Genomic DNA, 21,681 nt, shown 5'->3' on the forward strand with positions numbered 1-21,681 from the left:
CTTGCCTGTTGCTTCTCTGCCCATCTGCTGCTGCCCATTTCAGTGAGAGAGACACTGGTGGCCACTCTGCATGCACACATAGCTGATGTCCCCTTATCTTAGTAAGAGAATGAGATGTTATGGTCACCTGCTCCTGCTTAGGCCCACCTCAGTGAGAGAGATACTATGTCACACATTCCTTTTTCTGTCTGTCTCAGTGTGTTGAAAGAGACTTATCATCATCATCATCATCAGACACTTTTCTTCATACAAATGAACCCAAAGTGACATACAGTAAAAAGATTAAAACAAATATAAAAAAACACAATACATGGATAAGATGGTGGAACAATCCACCCCCTAAAAAGAAGCTACAACATCAAAAAATGGAAATGGACTGCCTTCAAGTCGATCCCGACTTATGGTGACCTATGAATAGGGTGTTCATGGTAAGCAGTATCCAGAGGGGGTTTACCATTGCCTTCCTCTGAGGCTAGTCTTCCCCAGCTGGCTAGGGCCTGCTCAGCTTGCCACAGCTGCACAAGCCAGCCCCTTCCTTGTCTGCAACTGCCAGCTGGAGGGCAACTGGGCTCCTTGGGACTATGCAGCTTGCCCATGGCTGCAAAGGTGGCAGGGCACATAATCCCTGAGCCACTCACTGTGGGGGTGATCTTTAGCTGGCACTTTACACCCAGGAGACATGAGCGGAGATTTGAACTCACAGACTCTGGACTCGTAGCCAGGCTCTCTTCCCTACTGTGCTATACCAGCTATGCTACAACACCAAAGCCCTCCAAAACTTAAGAGCCAAACTCTGGAAGAAGAGGAATGTTTTTGCCTGGGGTCTAAAGCTAGATGGTGATGGTTCCAGGTGTGCCCTTCTGGGGACAGCATTCCATAAGAGGGGGGCCACCACTGAGAAGGCCTATTCTCACATCACCATCCTCCACACCTCCCTCAGAGGAGGCACACAAATAAGGGTTTCAGAAGCTCAGATGTCCATATGCTGCTGCTGTCTTGCTTCAGTAAGAGAGATGATGAATCTGCTATCCTGAAAACATTGTGACCTTGCCTAACTGAAAGACAAAGACTGGCCATTGTGACCTCATGCTGATGCTGCCTGCCTGAAAGAGAGAGATTGTGACCTTGTGCTGATGCTGCTGGGGGGTGGGGGGAGAGAGCACCAAATTTAAGATTAACAGAAGATTAATCAGAAATCCAGACTTCTTGACTGACAATTTAAAAGGTCAAGCACCCAAGGAGACTAGATGCAAAAGGAGGACAGAGCGCCTAAATCTTAGTAATTGACTGAGAGAAGAAATTTCCAATCAGGTGCATTTTTTATCACATATGCATGACAAACTCTCCTATCAAAATTCTACTTTCTACACCATTGAAAGGCCTAACTTTCGTTTTCACCATCTCTTTCCAACCCAAAACATATCCTGTTAACCATTTACCAAAAAAGGTTTATTTATTCAAAAGACTTCTAGCCTTCATTTATTCCTTCTGTACCACTTAATATAGTAAAAATCTCTAAGTAGTGTATATAAAAACAGTAAATCTTCAATATATGAACACCAACGGCTACATGCACAGCAAGGCATGGGGAAAGGTCTGGCCATTAGAAATGCATATTTTCTTAAACGTTGAACACACATAAAAAATCTCTTGGATCAACCATAACTGGAAGTTTCTAGTGAAAGACTTTTTGTTGTTGTTATGAATGCTTGAAGTTCTTAGGTTCTACAAAACCAATTCTCTCAATATATAGTGTTTTCAGGAGAAAAATCACTACAATTATTTCCAAGCCACAAGCACAGCAGCACAAAACTCCATCCTCAAATAGAATTTATTACATGCAATTAAATAGCGTGTTTTGTCTTTGCCTAGACCATTGAAGCTCAGCATTTTAATTTAATATCACATGGAGAATGTCCCTAATTCTATAATTAGCTATGGAATCTTATGTTTCCCCCCCTCCCCATGTACTAATTAAGCAATTGTAGCAGAACAATAATTGAAAGTCTAAGGGGTAGGGAAGCTAGAAAATTAATACTCATATTGTAGTTGCTTGGATGTGTCCCCCCCATTGGAAGAGCAAAATAAAGGGGGGAAAGAGGCCTTTAAACAATTTACAAAAATCAGTGAAAGAATGCACATTGCTTCATAGATGCTATTTATCTAGTTCTATAATAGTGCACCCCTCTTTTGCCAGTGGAAAGAAAAGGGAGAGACAAAAGTAGTGTGGGCATCCATTATTCTTAAGAAAACATGCTACAGCATTCTAAGGAATATCTCATGCAGAGCAAAAGGGAAAATGAGATTTATACATTAAAAAAACCCATCAGTTGTAAGAAACTCCACTATCACAGAAAAATGAAAAGCTGACCCACAGGGCAGTTATCCAATACTACATTGAATCAGTTCTTTAATTCTGCTAAGAATCTCTCCATAGGATTTGGTATGGAAATCCTAACCTCTTCTCAGGTCTAAAGATTGTAATTTTGAGCATGTTGCTTTTTCTCTTGTGCCCTTTCCTGTAAGCCTGTGTGAATAATACCCATGTGATGTTCACAGCAGCAACAGCTTGGCAACTGGCATAATTTAAGGGACTTGCAGAGACCTGCTGTGGCATATGTCCGTATTACACTTTTTAAGATCTGTGTTAATGAGATACTTTCTCCTTAAGACAAGGTGGCTAACATTTGTTATAGGATATATTATAGGACACCCAGAATTACACACCTGTGGAATAATGTGAGTACGCATGCCTGAGGCACCCAGATTATATTAAAAGATAGAGGCAGCTGCTTATAATGGTGTGTCTGGGCACTTAAGATTTCTCTTTTTCATCTGCTGAATACAAGTTTCTTAAGTGCCCACCCAGAACTGCTAGGTAAACATGGAGGAATCAGCCCTTAATAAGTGGCTGGATGCCAGTTGACCTCAGTCAGAGGCTCAAAGTAGAAGCACAGATTATATTAACAGCATGCTCACTTGGGTACCCATAAGCAGTTGCAAGCCAGTGTGCCCCATTGTGTTATTGCCATCATAGCCAGTGTGGTGAGGCAGAGCTGCCTTCCCACCACTGAGGTCACTCTGGTTTCCCTGGATGGGGAAGAGCAATGGCAAGGTCAGAGCTGTGCAGATGCACTAGATAGAAGTACTAAGTAGGATCCACCAGGGCATTTCCACAGCCACATCCTCACTGCTGCACTGTCCAGGTAAGCCGCAGTGACTCCGGTACTGGAGGAGCAGTTCTGTAACTCCGCCGCACTTCAGCCGCTTCTGGTTGTTGCCACAAGCACTTGCTGGAAAGAGGGAATTGTTTCACTCAAATACTTGTGTTGAGAATGACAAGGGAATGAATATAGAAACCCTGAAAGCAACATTTAAAAAACAGTTCACAAAAATTGCTAACTATAAATATTGCACAAATATCAAAAGATGCTCTATCTTTAAGAGCAAGAATCGCAGCTTAAATTAGTCAGTATACAACTTTGGCACTCCAGTTTGAGCAGCTAGGATTGGGAGAGTTGGCGGGGGGGGGCTTTTTCAGCATGAGCACTGCATTCCCTCTTGGCCAAACAAAATAGATGTAGGTGGCTAGCAGGCCAGTGGAAAAGGCTTGATGAGCCAGTTCCAGTCTGCAGGCCACTGGTTCCCTGCCCCAATCTAGAAGAGAACAATATTAAAGCAGCACAACTGCGTCTAAGAGAAGTTTAAGTGGAGTCTGATAATACCCAGGGGGTGCACTTTTATATAACTGCTGGCATATTACCAGTTGCTATTAATGTTGCAAAGTGAACCCATTTTTTCAGTCAGTTATATACTGCATGAATAGAAACTTTTAAAATGCAGTTGATAATTACAGTTTGTTATACAGGAAAGTCCTCGCTAAGTAAAAACCAGGTGTTTTTTTTTTAAGCTGCTCATGCTTGGATCACATGTATGTTCGTCTCTTGATATCTCTATACAGACTCCAGCAGCTAAATCCACGTATTCTGCAGAAAAGCATCACAATTTGCACTGCAGTGAAGGGATATTAGAACATACAAAGAGTCAGCTGGATCAGGGCAGTGGCCCATCTAGTCCAACATCCTATTCTCAGTGGCCAACCAGATGCCCAAAGAGCAGTCTCACTGCCTGAGGTTTCCAGGAACTGGTATTCAGAAGCATGCTACTTCCATTATCCTCCATGAATTTGTAGAACACTCTTTTTAAAGCCATTCAAGTTGGTGGCCATCACTGCCTCTTGTGGGAGCAAATTCCATTGTTTAAATATGCACTGTGTGAAGAAGTACTTTTATTTGTTATTTATTTATTTATTTATTTATTATTAGATTTATATCCCGCCCTTCCTCCCAGCAGGAGCTCAGGGTAGCAAACAAAAGCACTAAAAACACTTTAAAACATCATAAAAAACAGACTTTAAAATATATTAAAACAAAGCATCTTTAAAAACATTTTTTTTAAAGAAAAGCTTTAAAAATATCTTTAAAAAAGATTTAAAACATATTAAAAAGCAATCCCAACACAGATGCAGACCGGGATAAGGTTTCAACTTAAAAGGCTTGTCGAAAGGAGGTTTTCAGTAGGTGCCGTCTAATATTTAAGGGGAGGAAATTCCAAAGGGTAGGTGCCACTACACTAAAGGTCTGCTTCTTATGTTGTGCGGAATGGACCTCCTGATAAGATGGCATCAGCAGGAGGCCCTCACCTGCAGAGTGCAGTGATCAACTGAGTATATAAGGGAGAGAACAGACTGAAGCTGAATCCCGATAACACCGAGGTGTTACTTGTGGGAGACAGAGGGAGGTTGGGTATTACAGACCTGATGCTTAATGGGGTGAGATTACCCCTGAAGGACCAGATCCGCAGCCTCGGGGTCATTCTTGACTCCCAGCTGTCCATGGAGGCTCAGGTTTCGGCGGTGAGTCGGGCAGCTTGGTATCAATTACATCTGATACAGAGGCTGCGACCCTACCTCCCTGTTCATCTGCTCCCACAGGTGATACATGCCCTGGTCTCCTCTCGCTTAGACTACTGTAATGCGCTCTACGTGGGGTTACCCTTGAAAACGGTCCGGAAATTACAGCTGGTACAGAATGCGGCGGCGCGCTTGATTAAGCACAGCCGTCGCCGTGATCACATCACCCCAGTATTAATAGATCCTCACTGGTTACCAGTTGTCTACCGGGCCCAATTCAAGGTGTTGGTGTTGACCTTTAAAACCCTACACGGTTTCGGCCCAGTTTATCTGAAGGAACGCCTCCAGAACCACCAATTATGCCGCCTGACAAGATCAGCCTCTCAAGACCTTCTCTCGGTTCCACCGGCTAAAACAGCTAGGCTGGTACGGACCAGAGAGAGGACATTCTTGGTTGTGGCCCCCACCCTTTGGAATTCTCTTCCGTATGATCTCCGACATGCTCCCTCCCGATAGGTTTTCGTCGAGCCTTAAAAACCTGGCTATTCAGGCAGGCCTATGGAATCGAGGAAGGTTAATTTTATGATGTTTTAATTGGAAATTCGTTTTAAATTGTTTAGGACTGTGGTTGTTTTGTATATTGTATATTATGTATAGCTTTTGCTATTGTAAGTCACCTAGAGTGTCCACTAACCTGGACAGATAGGCGACCAATAAATAAAATTATTATTATTATTATTATTATAAGAGTCTTTCAGGTATCCTAGTCCCAAACTGTATAGGGCTTTGTATACCAAAGCTAGAACCTTGAACTTAGTCCGGTAGCTAATAGCTAGTCAGTGCAATTCTTTCAGCAGTGGGGTGACATGTTGGTGATACCCTGCCCCAGTGACTAGTCTCACCGCCGCAGTTTGCACCAGCTGCAGTTTCCAGATCAATCTAAAGGGCAGTCCCACATAGAGCACATTACACTAATCAAGCCTAGAGGTTACCAGTACACGGACAGCAGTGGTCAGACTATCCTGGTCCAGAAATGGCCACAGCTGTCTTACCAGCCGAAGATGGTAAAAGGCACTCCTAGCCACTGAGATCACCTGGGCCTCTAGCAACAAAGATGAACTGAGGAGCACCCCCAGACTATGGACCTGCTCATTCAGATGGAGTATGACCCCATCCAAAGCAGGCCACTGACCAATTATCCAAATTCAGGAACCACCAACCCACAGTGCCTCCTTCTTGCTAGGATTCAGAGTCAGTTTATTGGCCCTCATCCAGCCCACCACTTAGTCCAGGCAGCAGTCCAGGACTTGCATGGCCTCTCCCAATTCAGATGTTAGAAAAACAGAGCTGGGTATCATCAGCGTACTGCTGACACTTCACCCCAAATCTCCTGATGTCTGCTCCCAAGGGCTTCATATAGATGTTAAACGGCATGGGGGACAAGATGGTACCCTGCAGCACCCCACAACGCAACTGCCAGGGGACAAAATACAATCACCCAATGCTATTCTTTGAAAACGACCCTGGAGATAGGATTGGAACCACTGTAAAAAACTGCCTCCAATACCCATCTCACCAAGTCAGCCCAGAAGAATACCATGGTCAATGGTGTCAAAGGCCGCTGAGAGATCAAGTAAGAATAACAGGGTTGCACTGCCCCTGTCCTTCTCCCAATAAAGGTCATCCATCAGGGTGACCAAGGCCAATTCAGTCCCATAACCAGGCCTCAATCAGGATTGGAATGGATCAAGATAATCTGTTTCATCCAAGAGTACTTGTAATTGCTGCGCCACAACCCTATCAATCACCTTCCCTAAGAACGGGGTATTTGCGACCGGTTGGTAGTTGTTGCAAACCAATGGGTCCAGGGTAGGGTTTTTCAGGAGTGGTTGCATCATCACCTTTTTCAGGGTGGCTGGAACCACTCCCTCCTGCAATGATGTGTTGACCATACCCTGGATCCACTTGGTCAAACCTCCTCGGCAAGCTTTAATAAGCCAAGAGGGCAAGGGTTGAGAGGACATGTTGCTGGCTGCGTCACAAGCACCTTGTCCATATCATCAGGCTACATCAACTGAAACTATTCCCAAGAACTTTGCAGCAGACGTTGCACTGGACATCTCACTGGGGACTACAATAGATGTGGATGGGGCATTAAGACTGCTACGGAAGCAACTTTAAAGTGCCTTGCAAATTCACAGCGGGCATCCGAAGGGTCTAAAACTCCATTTCCTGGAGTTGATGTCAACAGACCCCTGACAATACAGAAAAGCTCCACTGGACGGCTACTTGAGGATGTGACGGTGGGAGAGAAGTGGGCCTTCTTTGCCGCCCTCACCGCCGCACAGTAGGCATGGTTATGTTTTACGTGTGCCCGATCAGCTCACAGCATGATTATGGTATTTGCTAGAGACTTAAATATTTTAATATGGCATGCAAAAGTTAAAAATAAAGGATTATAGTCCTGTGAATAGATGTAGTAACATATGCCAAACTCTAGATTCTATTTGTCAAACAAAATCCCCAGTATGAGCCATGATTTGGTTTTATATCTAGTTAAAGGTTGTAGGCCAGCCTTTTTTTTTTTGTAACTAGCGATTCTGTGACAAGAGTCAACTATTAAGATAAGACGACAGGAACGGAACTTAAAAGTTTCCTGGGGGAGCCCAAAGATGAGACATCTCATGAGAAAACAGCTCAGAAGGGCCTCCATAGAGGCATCACTGAACACACAGCACAGCTGCCTGTGTTTCTACATATTTATTGCCCCTTCAGCATGGGAAGTGGCTAAATTTGCAATGTGGTCACAGGACAGACATTAAGAGGCAAATAGCGGCTACGCTGAAAACTCTAGCATAGCCTGGTGAAGACTGTTCGGAAACTGCAGCTAATATAAAATGTAACAGCAAGACTACTGGGTAGGATCCAGAGGTCTGAATATACAACGCCAGTCCTGCCAATTTCTTTCAGAGACCAATTCAAAGTGCCAGTTTTGACCTAAAGCCTTGAACAGCTCAGGACCCCAGTACAAGTAACTGTTGTAACCTGCCCTGGGTGAAGGGTGGCTAATTAATGCTAATGCTAATAATTATACCTCACATATCCCCTTCCCCCATAATAAAGGATTCCTTCACATCAACAGCGAACACCCTTTTCTGTGTGTCCAAGACATCATTGAAGGGTGGCAACAAGAAAGTGGGCCTTTTCTGTAGCAGCCCCCCAATTGTGGGATCCTCTCCCTAGGGCTAGCCTGGTGCCTTCCTTGCAGCACTAGGCAAAGATGCTTTTATTTTCCCAGGGATGGTTAGCTGTTTTTTTCCCTTTTAGTCAACATTAAGTATTTTATATTTGTATTGCTTTATTGTATTTCTTATGTATATTGTATTTTATTGTTGTAAATCGCTTTGGGATGCTCTTGGATATGTGAAATGACACGTAAAAATAAAACTCACTCAAGTGAAGTGGTTGAAGGCAAAGGAGAGCACAATCAGTGAAGCACTGAATAGATCCATCAACACACAGAAACACAGATAAGGGTCTATGGAAGTATGAGTAGCCACACCTCAACCTCTAAGTTCCTGCTGGGAGGAAAGGCAGGATATAAATCAAATAATAAATAAAATAAATAAGTCACTAAGGACTAGAACTGCCAGAGAATGTGATCCATACTTCAGAATTACATATTCACTAGGTGAAAAAGGAGACAGTGAAGTCAGGTGTCCTGTTTTATGTGCTACAGCTGACAACTGTCGTTTGCTTTCATTATCACTGAAGCAATTCAACAAAGCTCACAACAGACTAATAGTGACATAAGCAACCTCAGATGTTGGCCACAGGTGTTGGTGCTAGAACTCCCACTGTTTTGCACTCGATACCTAACAGTTGTGTGGTCAATTTTGCTAAACAATCAAAACAGAATCAAATGTCATGCTTTATGGTATTTTTAAGTCACTACCAAACAATTCAGGTTTACAGTAAGTAAACTGTGCTAACTAAAATCATACAAGCACTCAATAACACTTTATAGAAATAGGAATCTGACAATAATAATGTCTAATGTATCACTAACCCGGCACTTAGCCAAGCATAAAGTATACATGTAATAGTGAGGTAATCTGTTAACCTGCTTCTATGTTATTACAAATAAAATCTAACACTGCCATATGGAGATTTCCTCCCCACACGCACATTCTAAGTAACCAATGGAATAAAGTCAATGTTATCCCATCTTGGTTTGTTGCAGTTCTGGTGATAGTTATCAGTTTAGCTACAGCTTATTTTCAGCAGTTAAAGTACTCTGATTAAACGATAATCTCACACAGTTCACAGAAGAACCTCTGTGTTTAGCAGCAAAGGATAGAAAGAAAACGCAGTTAAAGGCAGGACAGAAGAAAAGAAACTGCCAAGTTTTATTGTCCAGAACAGTCTGTGAATGTAGTAACCATGTTTCCTCGACGCTGAGTGACAGTTCTACAGTGCTTACTAGATCCATGGAATTTGTTTTCAGTTTGCATCGTCTGCCGGTGTGTGTTGTCAAACCCATTAAATGAAAACATCTTTTCCATATCTTCAAACATGTCATCAAACAGTCCCCCTCCAAAGGAAAATTCTGGGAAAGAACGTCTTTGCCTGCTGTGAGCCTGCTGTTGATTCTGAAAATGATTTTCAAAATGTTTCTTTGACTGTGCATTGTGGTTTTCGCCAAAGAAGTCAAAGTCTTTAAACAAGTCATCAAAATTGAAGTTAAAAGGCTGCTGGAAAGCGTTTCCGTTGCTTCTTCGTCCAAATTGGTCATATTCCCTACGTCTGTTTTCATCTGACAATGTCTCATATGCTGTAAAAGCAACACAAGAAATACTTTTAAATCTTATGTTAACACACGTTGAGAGGGAACGGTTTTAGCTAAGCAGAAGACAACGTACTCGGCATGCATTACATATTAAGCTTCTTGCCCTTTCAGTTTCAAGGCTCTCACAGAAAAGGACTCAGGAAATTCTGTGCATTCAAGATGCTGAAGAACAAACGTGTCACTGTTAAAACTAGGCCACACAGATAGAACACAGGGAGGTACTTTGTACCAAGTCAGATCATTGACCCGTTCAGCTCAGTACACTGGCTAGCAGCAGCTCTCCAGGGTTCCAGGCGGAGGCTTGCTTAGCCTTACCCAGGGATGGAACCCAAGACTTTTTGCATACAATGTATGTATGTGCTCTGTCACTGAGCTATGGCCCTTCCAGATCAGTTACTTGCTTTTCTGAATTTAGAATTCTTATGAAAAGTCACCTCAGCCAAGAAAGTTGACTTAGGCAACAATCCTATATGCTCTTACCTGGGAGTAAGTATTACTAAACTCAATGGGGCTTACTTCTAAGGAGACATGCACAGAGTTGCACTGAAAAGATACAGCCAAGATACAGGGCCCATAACAAAGTCTCCTTAAGTGCTCTACAACAACTACTAAAAATAAAGTCCACTTGCAAATTGTGTTTCCAGGATGGACATATTAATTTTTTTTAAAAAGAAGCATTTTTAAATCTCTCTGGGTATTGATGTTAAAGTCTCCCTGGTTTGATCTCTCTCATGCTAGCCAAAGATAGTTTTTTTTTACCTAGTGCTGAGATTCGTATTTCTATTGTGACTGTTTTTATCTATTGCTGGAAATCACCTTGTGAGCACACTGTCCTAAAAGGCAGAGTAGAAACATTTAAAATAAAGGTGTGTATGTGCACAACAGTTTCCAAAGATGACTGAAGGAACGTTATCGGAAAATTACTCTTTATTCCTTGGAGTACAGAATTAAGATTCATGTTCATCTAGTACTAGTTCCTCCTGAGCTCCAATAGTAGAAGTATACAGATCCCTACACAAGTAGCCAAGGGTTACTGCTATCTGAAAAACAAGGCTTCTTTGCAAAGCAAGATTAATCGTTTGTATCCCATTAAAGCATTGCACATGCAGAACGACATCTGAGAATGCAATGGCATTCCCCCTCCCTCTCCTCTCCCCGCACAACCCACTCCCTGAAATCTGCTCTGGGGGCTGCAATGATTTATTTACATTCAAACTAATATATCTAGCCCTATTCCTGTCCTTGCAGGATGGAGATCCAGAAATATGTCAATCAATATTTAATAAAATGTAACAGGGCTCTACTTACCTTCTGCAATTTCCCTGAATTTTGCTTCTGCTCCAGGACCCTTATTTTTGTCTGGGTGATATTTCATTGCTAGTTTGTGAAATGCCTTCTTGATTTGACGATCAGATGCATTCTTGGGAACACCTAGGATGTCATAATAACTCTCTGCAGCCAGGATTAATTCTGTTATCATTAAAATGCAGAGTACAAATATGAAGACAGCCTGTGTACTAGCCATTGTAAGGCTCCTGTGGGGAAAAACAACAGTTATTCTTCGGCCTCACTATCCACTTTACATTCCTTTTTTTTAAAAATAAACAATAATTTCTAGGCTGTACTTTTACTTTTCTATTAATTTCTCAGGCTCATAACAGTTCACAAGATTTGGGAACCTGCAGCTAACATATTTTCTTTCACCACAAACATCCTTAACATTCCTTCAGAACAATTTATATGCACCTCCAGCTTCTAAAGGCTTGACCTTTTTTGATTTAACAAAACCCCTTTGCAGAACTAAATGTGATGTCTACCTAAGTCATATTCAGAATAGACCCACCGAAATCAAGTCTATTCATTGCAATGAGTCTACAACACCAAATACCATCTAAAATGTTTTTAATTGTGCAGTTTATGTTTACAGTTTTGATGTCTAAATATTCATTAAACATCCAACCACATGCTTAGAAAACTCTTTTATCGATTACAATGGTAGCAAAGTATTTCACTTTGGTTGGATCATAGCTACATTTCTCTTTATAAAGGTCTACAATACCTGACAAGCACCAAAGCAAGATGAATGAGGGCAATGCTAAATTATTCCATGTAGGGGGCTTATCTTTCCATCCCCACAAAAAATGTATCTGCTTTTACAGATATCAAAATTTCAGAAATAGCTGCTGTAAGGAAACATCAGGTGACCTTATGGTTTGCAGTTCATGATGTCTCCTTGTGTGTCCATATGTGCAGAAATATGGATTATAAATATATACATATCACGTACACCTAAGATGCATGCTAACCCATTCTTAAGAACTGAAATCACTAGAGACAGGGCAAATGTACATCTCTTAAACCCTGTACCTGTTCTGTAAGCTGAAGGCACCTGGGTTTACCTTGATACATTTTTAGAAATGTCAGAAGCCGTGAGTAAATAAAGTCTGGGCTATTTTACTGGAAATGGTGCAACAATCAAGCTACTACTTCATTGTAAAAAAATACTGCCCCCCCAAAAAAGCAACTGAGACCAAGTGCTTTTATCACTATTCTCCACCTTCTTCTTCAGTCAGGACTGAGCCCTTCCTTTTTCATGATAGGATAGTTAAGGACTAAATGCATCTTTTTTTTAAAAGTACAGAAATGGAAGCAGTTCTAGGGTTTTTGCTTAATTTTATTTTTATTTTTCCCCTTTGAGCTGTGTATTTGTGGTATAAATTGAGAGGTGATGATGAACAGAAAAAAGTGAAAGCTTTTTCTTAATTTTAGGGTAAGGTGAATAACAGTGATAGCGGGTAGAAACAGATTATTATTTCTAGTTTGCCTGTGTTTCCTCAAGCCATCAAAATGTAATACCTATTGCAAGCCATTTGGGAATAAAGATCGGTGCTCATGAAACAACTATAAGCCACCTTGAACCCAGAAATGAACTATCTGCTCTTCATAACTGCCAATTCCCAGTACAACTTTTCTGTTCAATTGTCAACACTTGTGCTGATATTTATCACATCGTAACATGGGTAATTACAACTTCAATGTGTATACTAATACCTTTTTGATACATATGCAAATTACCATACATGTCTATACATGCCTGTTTTGTATCTTATTCCTGGTAAGGAGACACAGTAGACAAGACTTGGACACAAACAAGTTGTTTCTTTATCTGCACTCTTACATCTTTTCCCTCTTCTTTCAATCTCTCCTTCCTCCATTTTCCTCTCACCCCTCCCTTCTTTCTACCAGAGTCCTCTAGGGTCGTTTAAGGACAAACCTCTCTACACAGAAAGGACTATAGCTTGAAACAGACTGCTCTATTCAAAAGTTTGTTCTTTGTTTTCAAAACTGTAAATTGTGCTACTGTTCAATAGAGAAATGAAGATGACAATTGCAATGATTCTACAAGTCTTGAAAAAATATAGTGGCCCAGTTGAGACAATCTACACCATGATTTTAGATTATTGTGAACAAGTTGTGCAAAGCCTCTTCGTTCGCGCGTGCGCGTGTGTGTGTGGAGACCGGATGCAGGACGGGGATTTCTTGACTTCTGACTAAACCACAATGGCCTGGTTCTTGTGACATGGTAAACCAGACTATGGCTTACTGGGACCGCACAGATGTGCCTTCATTACAATACAGGATTAGTGAAGAAAGAGGTTAACCATAAATCCAGATTTCAGCGCAAGATTAACAGAAGACTGGGGGAAGAGCAAAGCCACTGCAAGTTTCTCTCTGGGACTCTGCACGTTCACACAGTCCCAATAAGCCATAGTTTGGCTTACTGTGCACCAGACCACCAACTACAAACTTTTAAGAACTGTGGTTTAATCTAACATTAATTAGCTAAAGGATATCAAACCAAGGTTTAACTAGGGTTAGACTAAGCCACAGTTCCCTGTATTTGTACATAGCACAGTTTTTGACTTGTGGGGACTAACAAGCGTCTATTATATCTCTTACGCTACTTAATCTGAAACCATTGGCAGCTGTCATCCAGGGATTTGGAGCTTGGTCCCATCAGGGTTAAGGTGTTGGACTACGACCTGGGAGACCAGGGTTTGAATCCCCACATAGCCATGAAGCTCACTGGGTGACCTTGGGCCAGTCACTGCCTCTCAGCCTCATGAAAACCCTATTCAAAGGGTTGCCATAAGTCGGAATCAACTTGAAGGCAGTAACTTTACCTTTTACCCATCAGTATGCTGATGCCATGCAGCTCTATTTCTCCACTCCACCTGAATCAGGAGAGGCTGTGAAGTTGTTGGATCAGTGACAGAAAGTGGTGAAGGGCTGATGGGGCCTGAATCTCGATTATACAGAGGTGTTGTGGATGGGTGGTTCCCTTGTACAAAAATTAATTATATGACCTAACCTGGGAGAGTTTGTATACCCTCCCCTCCAGAACAGGTTAACAATCTGGGAGTAGTCCTGGATTCCTGCTTGTCACTGGAGTTTCAAGTCATTTCTGTGGCCAGGTGTGCTTATGCCCAGTTTATGCTGGTTCACTACCTACAGTTCTTGGATTGGGATAGGCTGGCCTCAGTTGTCCATGCTCCAATGACCTCCTGCTTGGACTACTGTAATACTCTCTACATGGGGCTGCCCTTGAAGATGGTCTGGAGGTTGCAGCTAGTGCAGAATGCAGCTGCTAGTTTGGTAAGCAGGGCAGCCAAATGGAAACATGTGTCACTGGTCCTGAAAACTCTGCAGTGGCTGCCAGTGAGCTACCAAGCCCAATTCAAAGTGTTAGTGCCAGCATACAAAGTCCTAAATTACTTGGGACCCAAGTACCTAAAGGAGCAATTCACCCAATATCAACCATCTTGGGGCTTACGATCAGCAGGGGAGGTCCTGATGGTGGTGCCAACTTTCGCTGCTGTCCAGTTGGAGTTGACTCTTGACAGGGACTTTGCAGTGGTGGTTCCCTGTTGTGGAACACCCCTCCCTGGTGAGATGCACTCTTATTGATTTTCAGGAGAAATTTAAAAAACATTCTCATTTACCCAGGCATTTGATAGCGGAGAGATAGTAACCATGGCAACCATGAAATTAATTACTGAATATGTGATTCCTTTTAAACGTTTTAGATGTTTTAAATATGTGTTTTTAATATTAAAATGTACTGTTTGAACATTTTAAATGTTAGACATTTTAACTCTTTGCCACCACGGGCTGCTTTGAGAGGAAGGGTGGGATAAATATTAAATAAATAAATATAAAAGTCAAAGCAGATGCTTTCCCTCTGCCCTTATCATATACCTATGAGGAATGGGGAGGATGTAAGTCCTGGCCTCATTGCAGCTTATGCCCAATAATTTAAACCATGCTTTAGAGCACAGGAGAGTAACTTACAGCCCCCACCATCTCCTGAAGCTGTCCCATTCTTCCAGCCCATCAGAGTTCCTTTCTTGCTATTAGTTTCCTCCTGATTTTCTTTAGCATTTTAAAGTGCTTCTTCTCTTTCTATGTAGTTTCAGAACACTTAGAAGCATCACTCTTTTATTTGATAAAATAAATTGATGTGGCTTTTTAAAAATCGTTTTTCTTGGTCACATAGCTTGGGGGGGAAATAAGTTTTCTGCCTAGCTTTCTCAGCAGAGTAAAGTCGGAAAAGAATTACTTTCACTTGCTTTCCTAACAGTAGCAATTCTATACTTAAAAACCCAACTCTATATGCTTATTTGAGCTGTTCCGTCAAACCCAACAGGGCTTATTTCTCAGTAGACCAGCACAAGATTGGGGATTCTTCACTTAGTCACAGTGAAAAATGAAGCTGAGTTGCCTTTATTCTGAATTAGTTAATCCAGAACACTTTTTTCTCTGGCTCCATCCACCATTAGCTCTGTGTCATGCCCCCCCCGACAAATTACCCCCAAAGGAACGTCTAAACCCTCATTCAAAAACCACAGCATTGTTTTGTACCTTAGCAAGACTAATTCCAAGGGGAGATTCTGATAAATTTCAAATAATATGGCCCAGAAGAATCATAAAATTATGAACTTACTTTTTTTTTAATAAGAAACCTATTCATATTATTTTACTCACAGAAATAGGCCCTATTCCAAGTAATTTCAACACTCCAACCAGCCCTTAAAAGATATCAACAGAATTACTACAGAGTGATTGTTTGGAGCAACCCATATGCATCCATCACTGAACAGAACAAAGAATCTGGTTAGACTTGCAGATGTGCATTTCACAGAAATCTAGCAGCTAGTGACTTTAGCCACAACATCTGGAGAAGTCCTGTTTCCTTGACAGACTGTAAACCAGAAGGCAGAGATAATCTCTAATTTACAGTTGAGTAACACCTTAGCAAATGATAACAACTCAACTACAGGCTTTCTTGGAGAGAACCGATTTAGATACTTTCCAGTCTAGAATCAGGCCCAGTTTTAGCCTGCCAGGCTTTTAGTACACTTTAAACTTACCATATATGGAGCGAGAAGTGCCAGAAGTCCAAGCTGGATTTAGAAAGAGAAGAGGTACCAGAAATCATATCGCAAGCATACACTGGATAATGGAATGGACTAGGGAATTTCAGAAGGAAATCACCCCGTGCTTTATACATTACAGGAAAGCCTTTGACTGTGTAGATCATTTATTTTATTTATTTATTTAGTTGCATTTCTAAACCGCCCTATAGCTAGCAGCTCCCAGGGCGGTGTACAACATAATAAAACCACAATATTTAAAATACAGCAAGTGTGTATTGCGCAAACAATATAAAACATTATATAAACAAAGTAAAAGAAGACTAGAAATAAAATAAGATCATGAAAAACTATGGAATGCTTTAAAAGAAATGGGGGTGCCACAGCATCTGATTGTCCTGATACACAACCTATACTCTGGACAAGAGGCTACTGTAAGGACAGAATATGGAAAAACTGACTGGTTCCCCATGAGAAGGGGTGCAAGACAGGGGTGTATTTTATCACCCTATTTGTTTAATCTATATGCAGAACATATCATATAAGGAAAGGAGGACTGGACGAAGATGGAGGTGCTAAAATTGGAGGGAGAAATATCAATAATTTAAGATATGCAGATGATACCATACTACTAGCAGAAACCAGTGATTTGAAATGAATGCCAATCAAAGTTAAAGAGGAAAGTACAAAAGCAGGACTACAGCTGAACATCAAGAAGACTAAAGTAATGACCACAGAAGATTTATGTAACTTTAAAGTTGACAACAGAGCTGGTGTAGCACAGTGGGGATGAGAGCCTGGCTAGGAGTCCAGAGTCTGTGAGTTCAAATCCCTACTCGTGTCCCTTGGTGTCAAGGGCCAGCTAAAGATCACCCCACAGTGAGCAGCTCAGGGGTTACGTGCCCTGCCAACTGTGCAGCCATGGTAGTTCCAAGGAGCCTAGTTGCCCCCCAGCCGGCAGTTATGGAGAAGGAAGGGGCTGGCTTGTGCAGCTGTGGCAAGCTGAGCAGATCCTAGCCAGCTGGGGAGGACTAGCCTCAGAGGGAGGCAATAGTAAACCCCCTTCTGAATATCGCTTACCATGAAATCCCTATTCATAGGGTCACCATAAGTCGGGATCGACTTGAAGGCAGTCCATTTCCATTTTCCAAAGCTGACAATGAGGACATTGAACGTGTCAAGGATTATCAATACCTTGGCACTGTCATTAACCAAAAGGGAGACAATAGTCAAGAAATCAGAAGAAGGCTAGGACTGGGGAGGGCCGCTATGAGAGAACTAGAAAAGGTCCTTAAATGCAAAGATGTATCACTGAACACTTAAGTCAGGATCATTCAGACCATGGTATTCCCAATCTCTATGTATGGATGTGAAAGTTGGACAGTGAAAAAAGCAGATAAAATCAACTCATTTGAAATGTGGTGTTGGAGGCACCATGGACAGTGAAAAAGACAAATAATTAGGAGCTGGTATAAATTAAACCAGAACTATCACTAGAAACTAAAATGATGAAACTGAGGTTATCATACTTTGGACACATCATGAGAAGACATGATTCACTAGAAAAGACCATAATGCTGGGAAAAACAGAAGGGAGTAGAAAAAGAGGAAGGCCAAACAAGAGGTGGATTGATTCCATAAAGGAAGCCACAGACCTGAACTTACAAGATCTGAACAGGGTGGTTTATAACAGGTGCTATTGGAGGTTGCAGATTCATAAGGTCGCCATAAGTCATAATTGACTTGAAGGCTTGTTGTTGTTATGTGCCTTGACTTGAAGGCACATAACAACAAACTCACTAATTATGGTTTTTATTTTAACTCTTTTACTTTGGCTTTCAGTGGTCTCTGTTTAGACTTGATTGTCATAAGTAGCCCTTGTTAAGGCTGGAAGATATGTTTGCATAAATAAAAATAAAATTAAGAGTGTTAGGCTGCAAATATTTCTCAGAGTAAATGCCAGCAACACAATGGGACTCCCTTCCAAACAAACGTGCAAAGGATTGTCTGTAAAAATGATAGTATCGCAGCATGATCCTATATATGTCTTCTCAGAAATAAGTCCCAGAGTTCAGTGGCACTTACTCCAAGGATAATAGGTACAGAACTGGAGTGTTGCATTAGTCAGTAAGGCCCAGTTCACACATTTGTGGCTGGTGGTGAAGCATGCACCTTTATGTTCACATGGGGCAACATTTGTTACTACTTGTTTATTGCTTACACTTATAGCAAGCCTTTCTTCCAAGGAACTCCCCTCTCCCTTTATCCTCACAAGCACCCTGAGCTGAGGTAGTGCCTATCATTTTCTAAGCACTGTACAGACATTAAAAGATATGGTAGTCCTTGCCCAGAGACTCACAATGTAGTAGACATCATACAAAAGGACAAAAGAATGGGGAGGGAAGAGGAAAGCAAATTCAAGTACCAATTCTTGAAATCACATTATCTCAGTAGAACCACCTGATCTGGACAAGTGGGAAGCCCTTTAAGTACGCATACGTGCACACACAACTCAGTAGACCACAGACCACTGGCTGGTGGCCGAGGCCAGACTGCTTCCTTCAGCACTGCTGTTCCAGAGCAACAGTCCATATAGGACTATGGCTGTCATTCCTCTAGACATCAATGAATACTCCAGAGTGACAAATTCCAGAGGGGTAGCCATGCAGATGACGTCACAACTAGTTATGCAGTGGGCGTCATAGCACAGTAATAATAATAATAAACTTTATTTCTACCCCGCCCTTTTTCCAATAGGACTCAGAGCGGCTTACAACTAAAAACAACACCATTAAAACATACAGAGTATATTATTAAAAAAGAATTAAACTATGAGAAAAATTAAAACCATAAAATATAGGTTAAAAACAGCGGACAATTTAAAATAATAAAATCATATAATGTAATCACCAAACCTATGACACTTAATCCTGGTCATTCTCTATCCCAAATGCCCGTTGAAATAAAACAGTCTTTACTTGTTGCTGGAAAGACGGCAAGGAGGGAGCTGATCGCACCTCACTCGGAAGGGAGTTCCACAGCCTAGGGGTGTATGGATTTGAACTGGGTCATCCCAGTTCTAGTCCATCATACTAATTAGTAAACCATGTTAGCTCACTATAACTCTCAATACTACATGGCTTGAGACCATTTTGAATCCACTACCTATCGGTAACTACAAAACCACTGTTCTCTAAAGGTACACATTAACGATCTTACTGTGCACCATTTAATTTTAATTTTTTAGACCGCAAGTCAGAAGGCAGAGATATATCATCACTGACACTTGTAAGCCACACTGGGAGCTTCTTTGTTTGAACAATGGGATAAAAAGTGTTGATCTGTTCAGAAGTAAGCCACTGAGGTCAACAATACTTACTTCCAGACAAGTGTGATTGCAGCCAATTCAGAACAAATCTGCTCAAGCTGCACTTGATAAAATCAATAGCAATTTAGTCATAGGATGCAATACCATAGTCACAAAACAAAAAGCATACCCTAAAGCTCACTTTTATATATCAAAGTTTCTAAGTTTTACCTTGAACTCTAAAAGCCTAGAGAGATGTGAAGATTTCAGAAGTATTCATTTGACTAATTTCAAGGTCAGTGTAACTCTGTGAAAGAACTTATTTCATACAACTTTCACATGTAAAAACCAGAAAGTGAAAGATTGAATGATACAGAAACTGAAGTTCCAGGAAAGCATTCCCTGCCTCTTTCACTTTATTGTACTAAAAACAAAAGGAAGCCACTTTATCAAGGGAAACCATGATATCCCCCCCCAAAAAATCCCAGTCTGCGTCTGTGTTAGAATTGCTTAATATGTTTTTAATAATGTTTTTAACCCTTTTTTAAACTTTTTTTTAAAAAATGTTTTTAACACTTTTGTTTTAATGTATTTTAAGATCTGTTTTTATGATATTTTAAAGTGTTTTTAGCACTTTGTTTGCCGCCCTGGGCTCCTGCTGGGAGGAAGGGTGGGATACAAATTAAATAATAAATAAATAAATTGTTTATAACCACGTGTGCATGCCACATTTCTCTGTACAGGGACATTCCTGCCCCAAGGCACCTGCCAAAGCTTTCTGTGCCTGTATGGGGGCTGCTGTTGCTGTTGTTTCATTGTTTTGGCTTTTTATGGAAGTGCATTTTTCTTTTTAACAGTGTTGTAAGTCAGACATCTTTGGAGAGATAGCCATTAACAAATCTAATAAATAATAATACCACCTGGGTAGGACCAGGGCAGAACCTAGTAGGCAATGATGGGTATGCAGGTGGGGTCAACCACCCACACTGTGTATGTTCTTAAAATTATTAGTAGTAGCTAACAAAGTTTCTGCACAACAGAAAAGTGAAAATGAGGCAAGCCATAACACAAGCAATAGTTGAAGGTATTGGATATCAAGAACTGAAGCATATTGAAGACCTTTTACTCATAGCTGAAGACAACCTTCATACAGATATAATTAGCAGAGAACGTAGGAGATCCAAGGCAAAGAGCAGTCTTGAACACCACACTCTCTATTTTAAGCACTTAAACACACCCTACACTTAAGTTGTTGCACAGCTGGAGCACAGCTCATTTCCTCCCAAAGCCATCCACTCCAGTTTTTTTCTTGGTATCTTTTTTATTAATTAAAGTGCTTATAAGGCACACTTCTCATATAAGTACATCAAGGTGGCTTACAACATACAAAGACATAACAAAATTAAAAACTAACTATCTTATTACCCTCGTGGCCAGGACAGTTTTTCTCCCTTACCATAAACAAGTTCTCCCCACAAAGTTAATATCCCAACCTAGCCCACTCCAGCTTCATTTGCACCTGGATTTCACGGTGGCATACTAGAAGAAACTACTTCCAAGCATGTGCAGAGTACTTCCTCCTCACCACTAAGTAATTGCAGCACCATGCTTTTCTCCTCTCCCCCGAATCGAAAGGAGAAAATTCCAAGGGAAAAAACCCCCCACTGTGGTGTAGCTGATGCATAGCTCTACTCCAGTTCAAATGTCCACGGAGCCATGAAACCGATCCTGGGCTAGTCACAACCGTTCACCTTGATCTACCTCACAGGATTGTTGTGAGGGTAGAAAGCGGGAAAGTTTGGCTGTTAGGCATTCTGACCGCAACCTGAGCTGATCCTAGAAGGAAGGAGCCCACCCCGTCACCCATCTCCTCCTCCTCACAACCCGGTTCAAGGAGCAGCCCTAAAGCTCTTTTCTCTCCACGTCGTCATCCTCGTTCTACTCACCTGTTCCCCCCAGGCGCATACACTTGCGGCTGCCACCGGCCAACTGTCCGTCCGGTCACTCCCTTCCTTTTTTCGCGGGGCTTCCCTTATAACGTCGGCTCGCAGGAGCGGCGCGAAGAAGGAGGGCGACGATCCTACACGAAGCGCTTTCCGATTGGCCGCCTGGCGTCACGCGGCCCTCCCGCTTTGGCGCACGTGGAAGGCTGTTGTTGCCCCGTTAGAGTGACTAAGCG

General features: G+C 41.7%; 1 protein-coding gene across 1 annotated transcript; it reads right to left on the reverse strand.

The window, feature by feature from the left end:
- Positions 1 to 9,299: 9,299 nt before the first annotated feature.
- On the reverse strand, positions 9,300 to 21,680 carry DNAJB9 (DnaJ heat shock protein family (Hsp40) member B9). The gene is made up of 3 exons (XM_061622560.1): positions 21,449 to 21,680; positions 11,070 to 11,296; positions 9,300 to 9,746 (listed from the first exon to the last, which is right to left on the reverse strand). The coding sequence occupies exons 2-3, from the start codon at positions 11,284 to 11,286 to the stop codon at positions 9,322 to 9,324; spliced, it is 642 nt and encodes a 213-aa protein (XP_061478544.1). The 5' UTR covers positions 11,287 to 11,296; positions 21,449 to 21,680; the 3' UTR covers positions 9,300 to 9,321.
- Between the last annotated feature and the right edge of the window lies 1 nt (position 21,681).

The sequence above is a fragment of the Rhineura floridana genome, chromosome 4, assembly GCF_030035675.1.
Source record: "Rhineura floridana isolate rRhiFlo1 chromosome 4, rRhiFlo1.hap2, whole genome shotgun sequence".
NCBI classification, from domain to species: domain Eukaryota; kingdom Metazoa; phylum Chordata; class Lepidosauria; order Squamata; family Rhineuridae; genus Rhineura; species Rhineura floridana.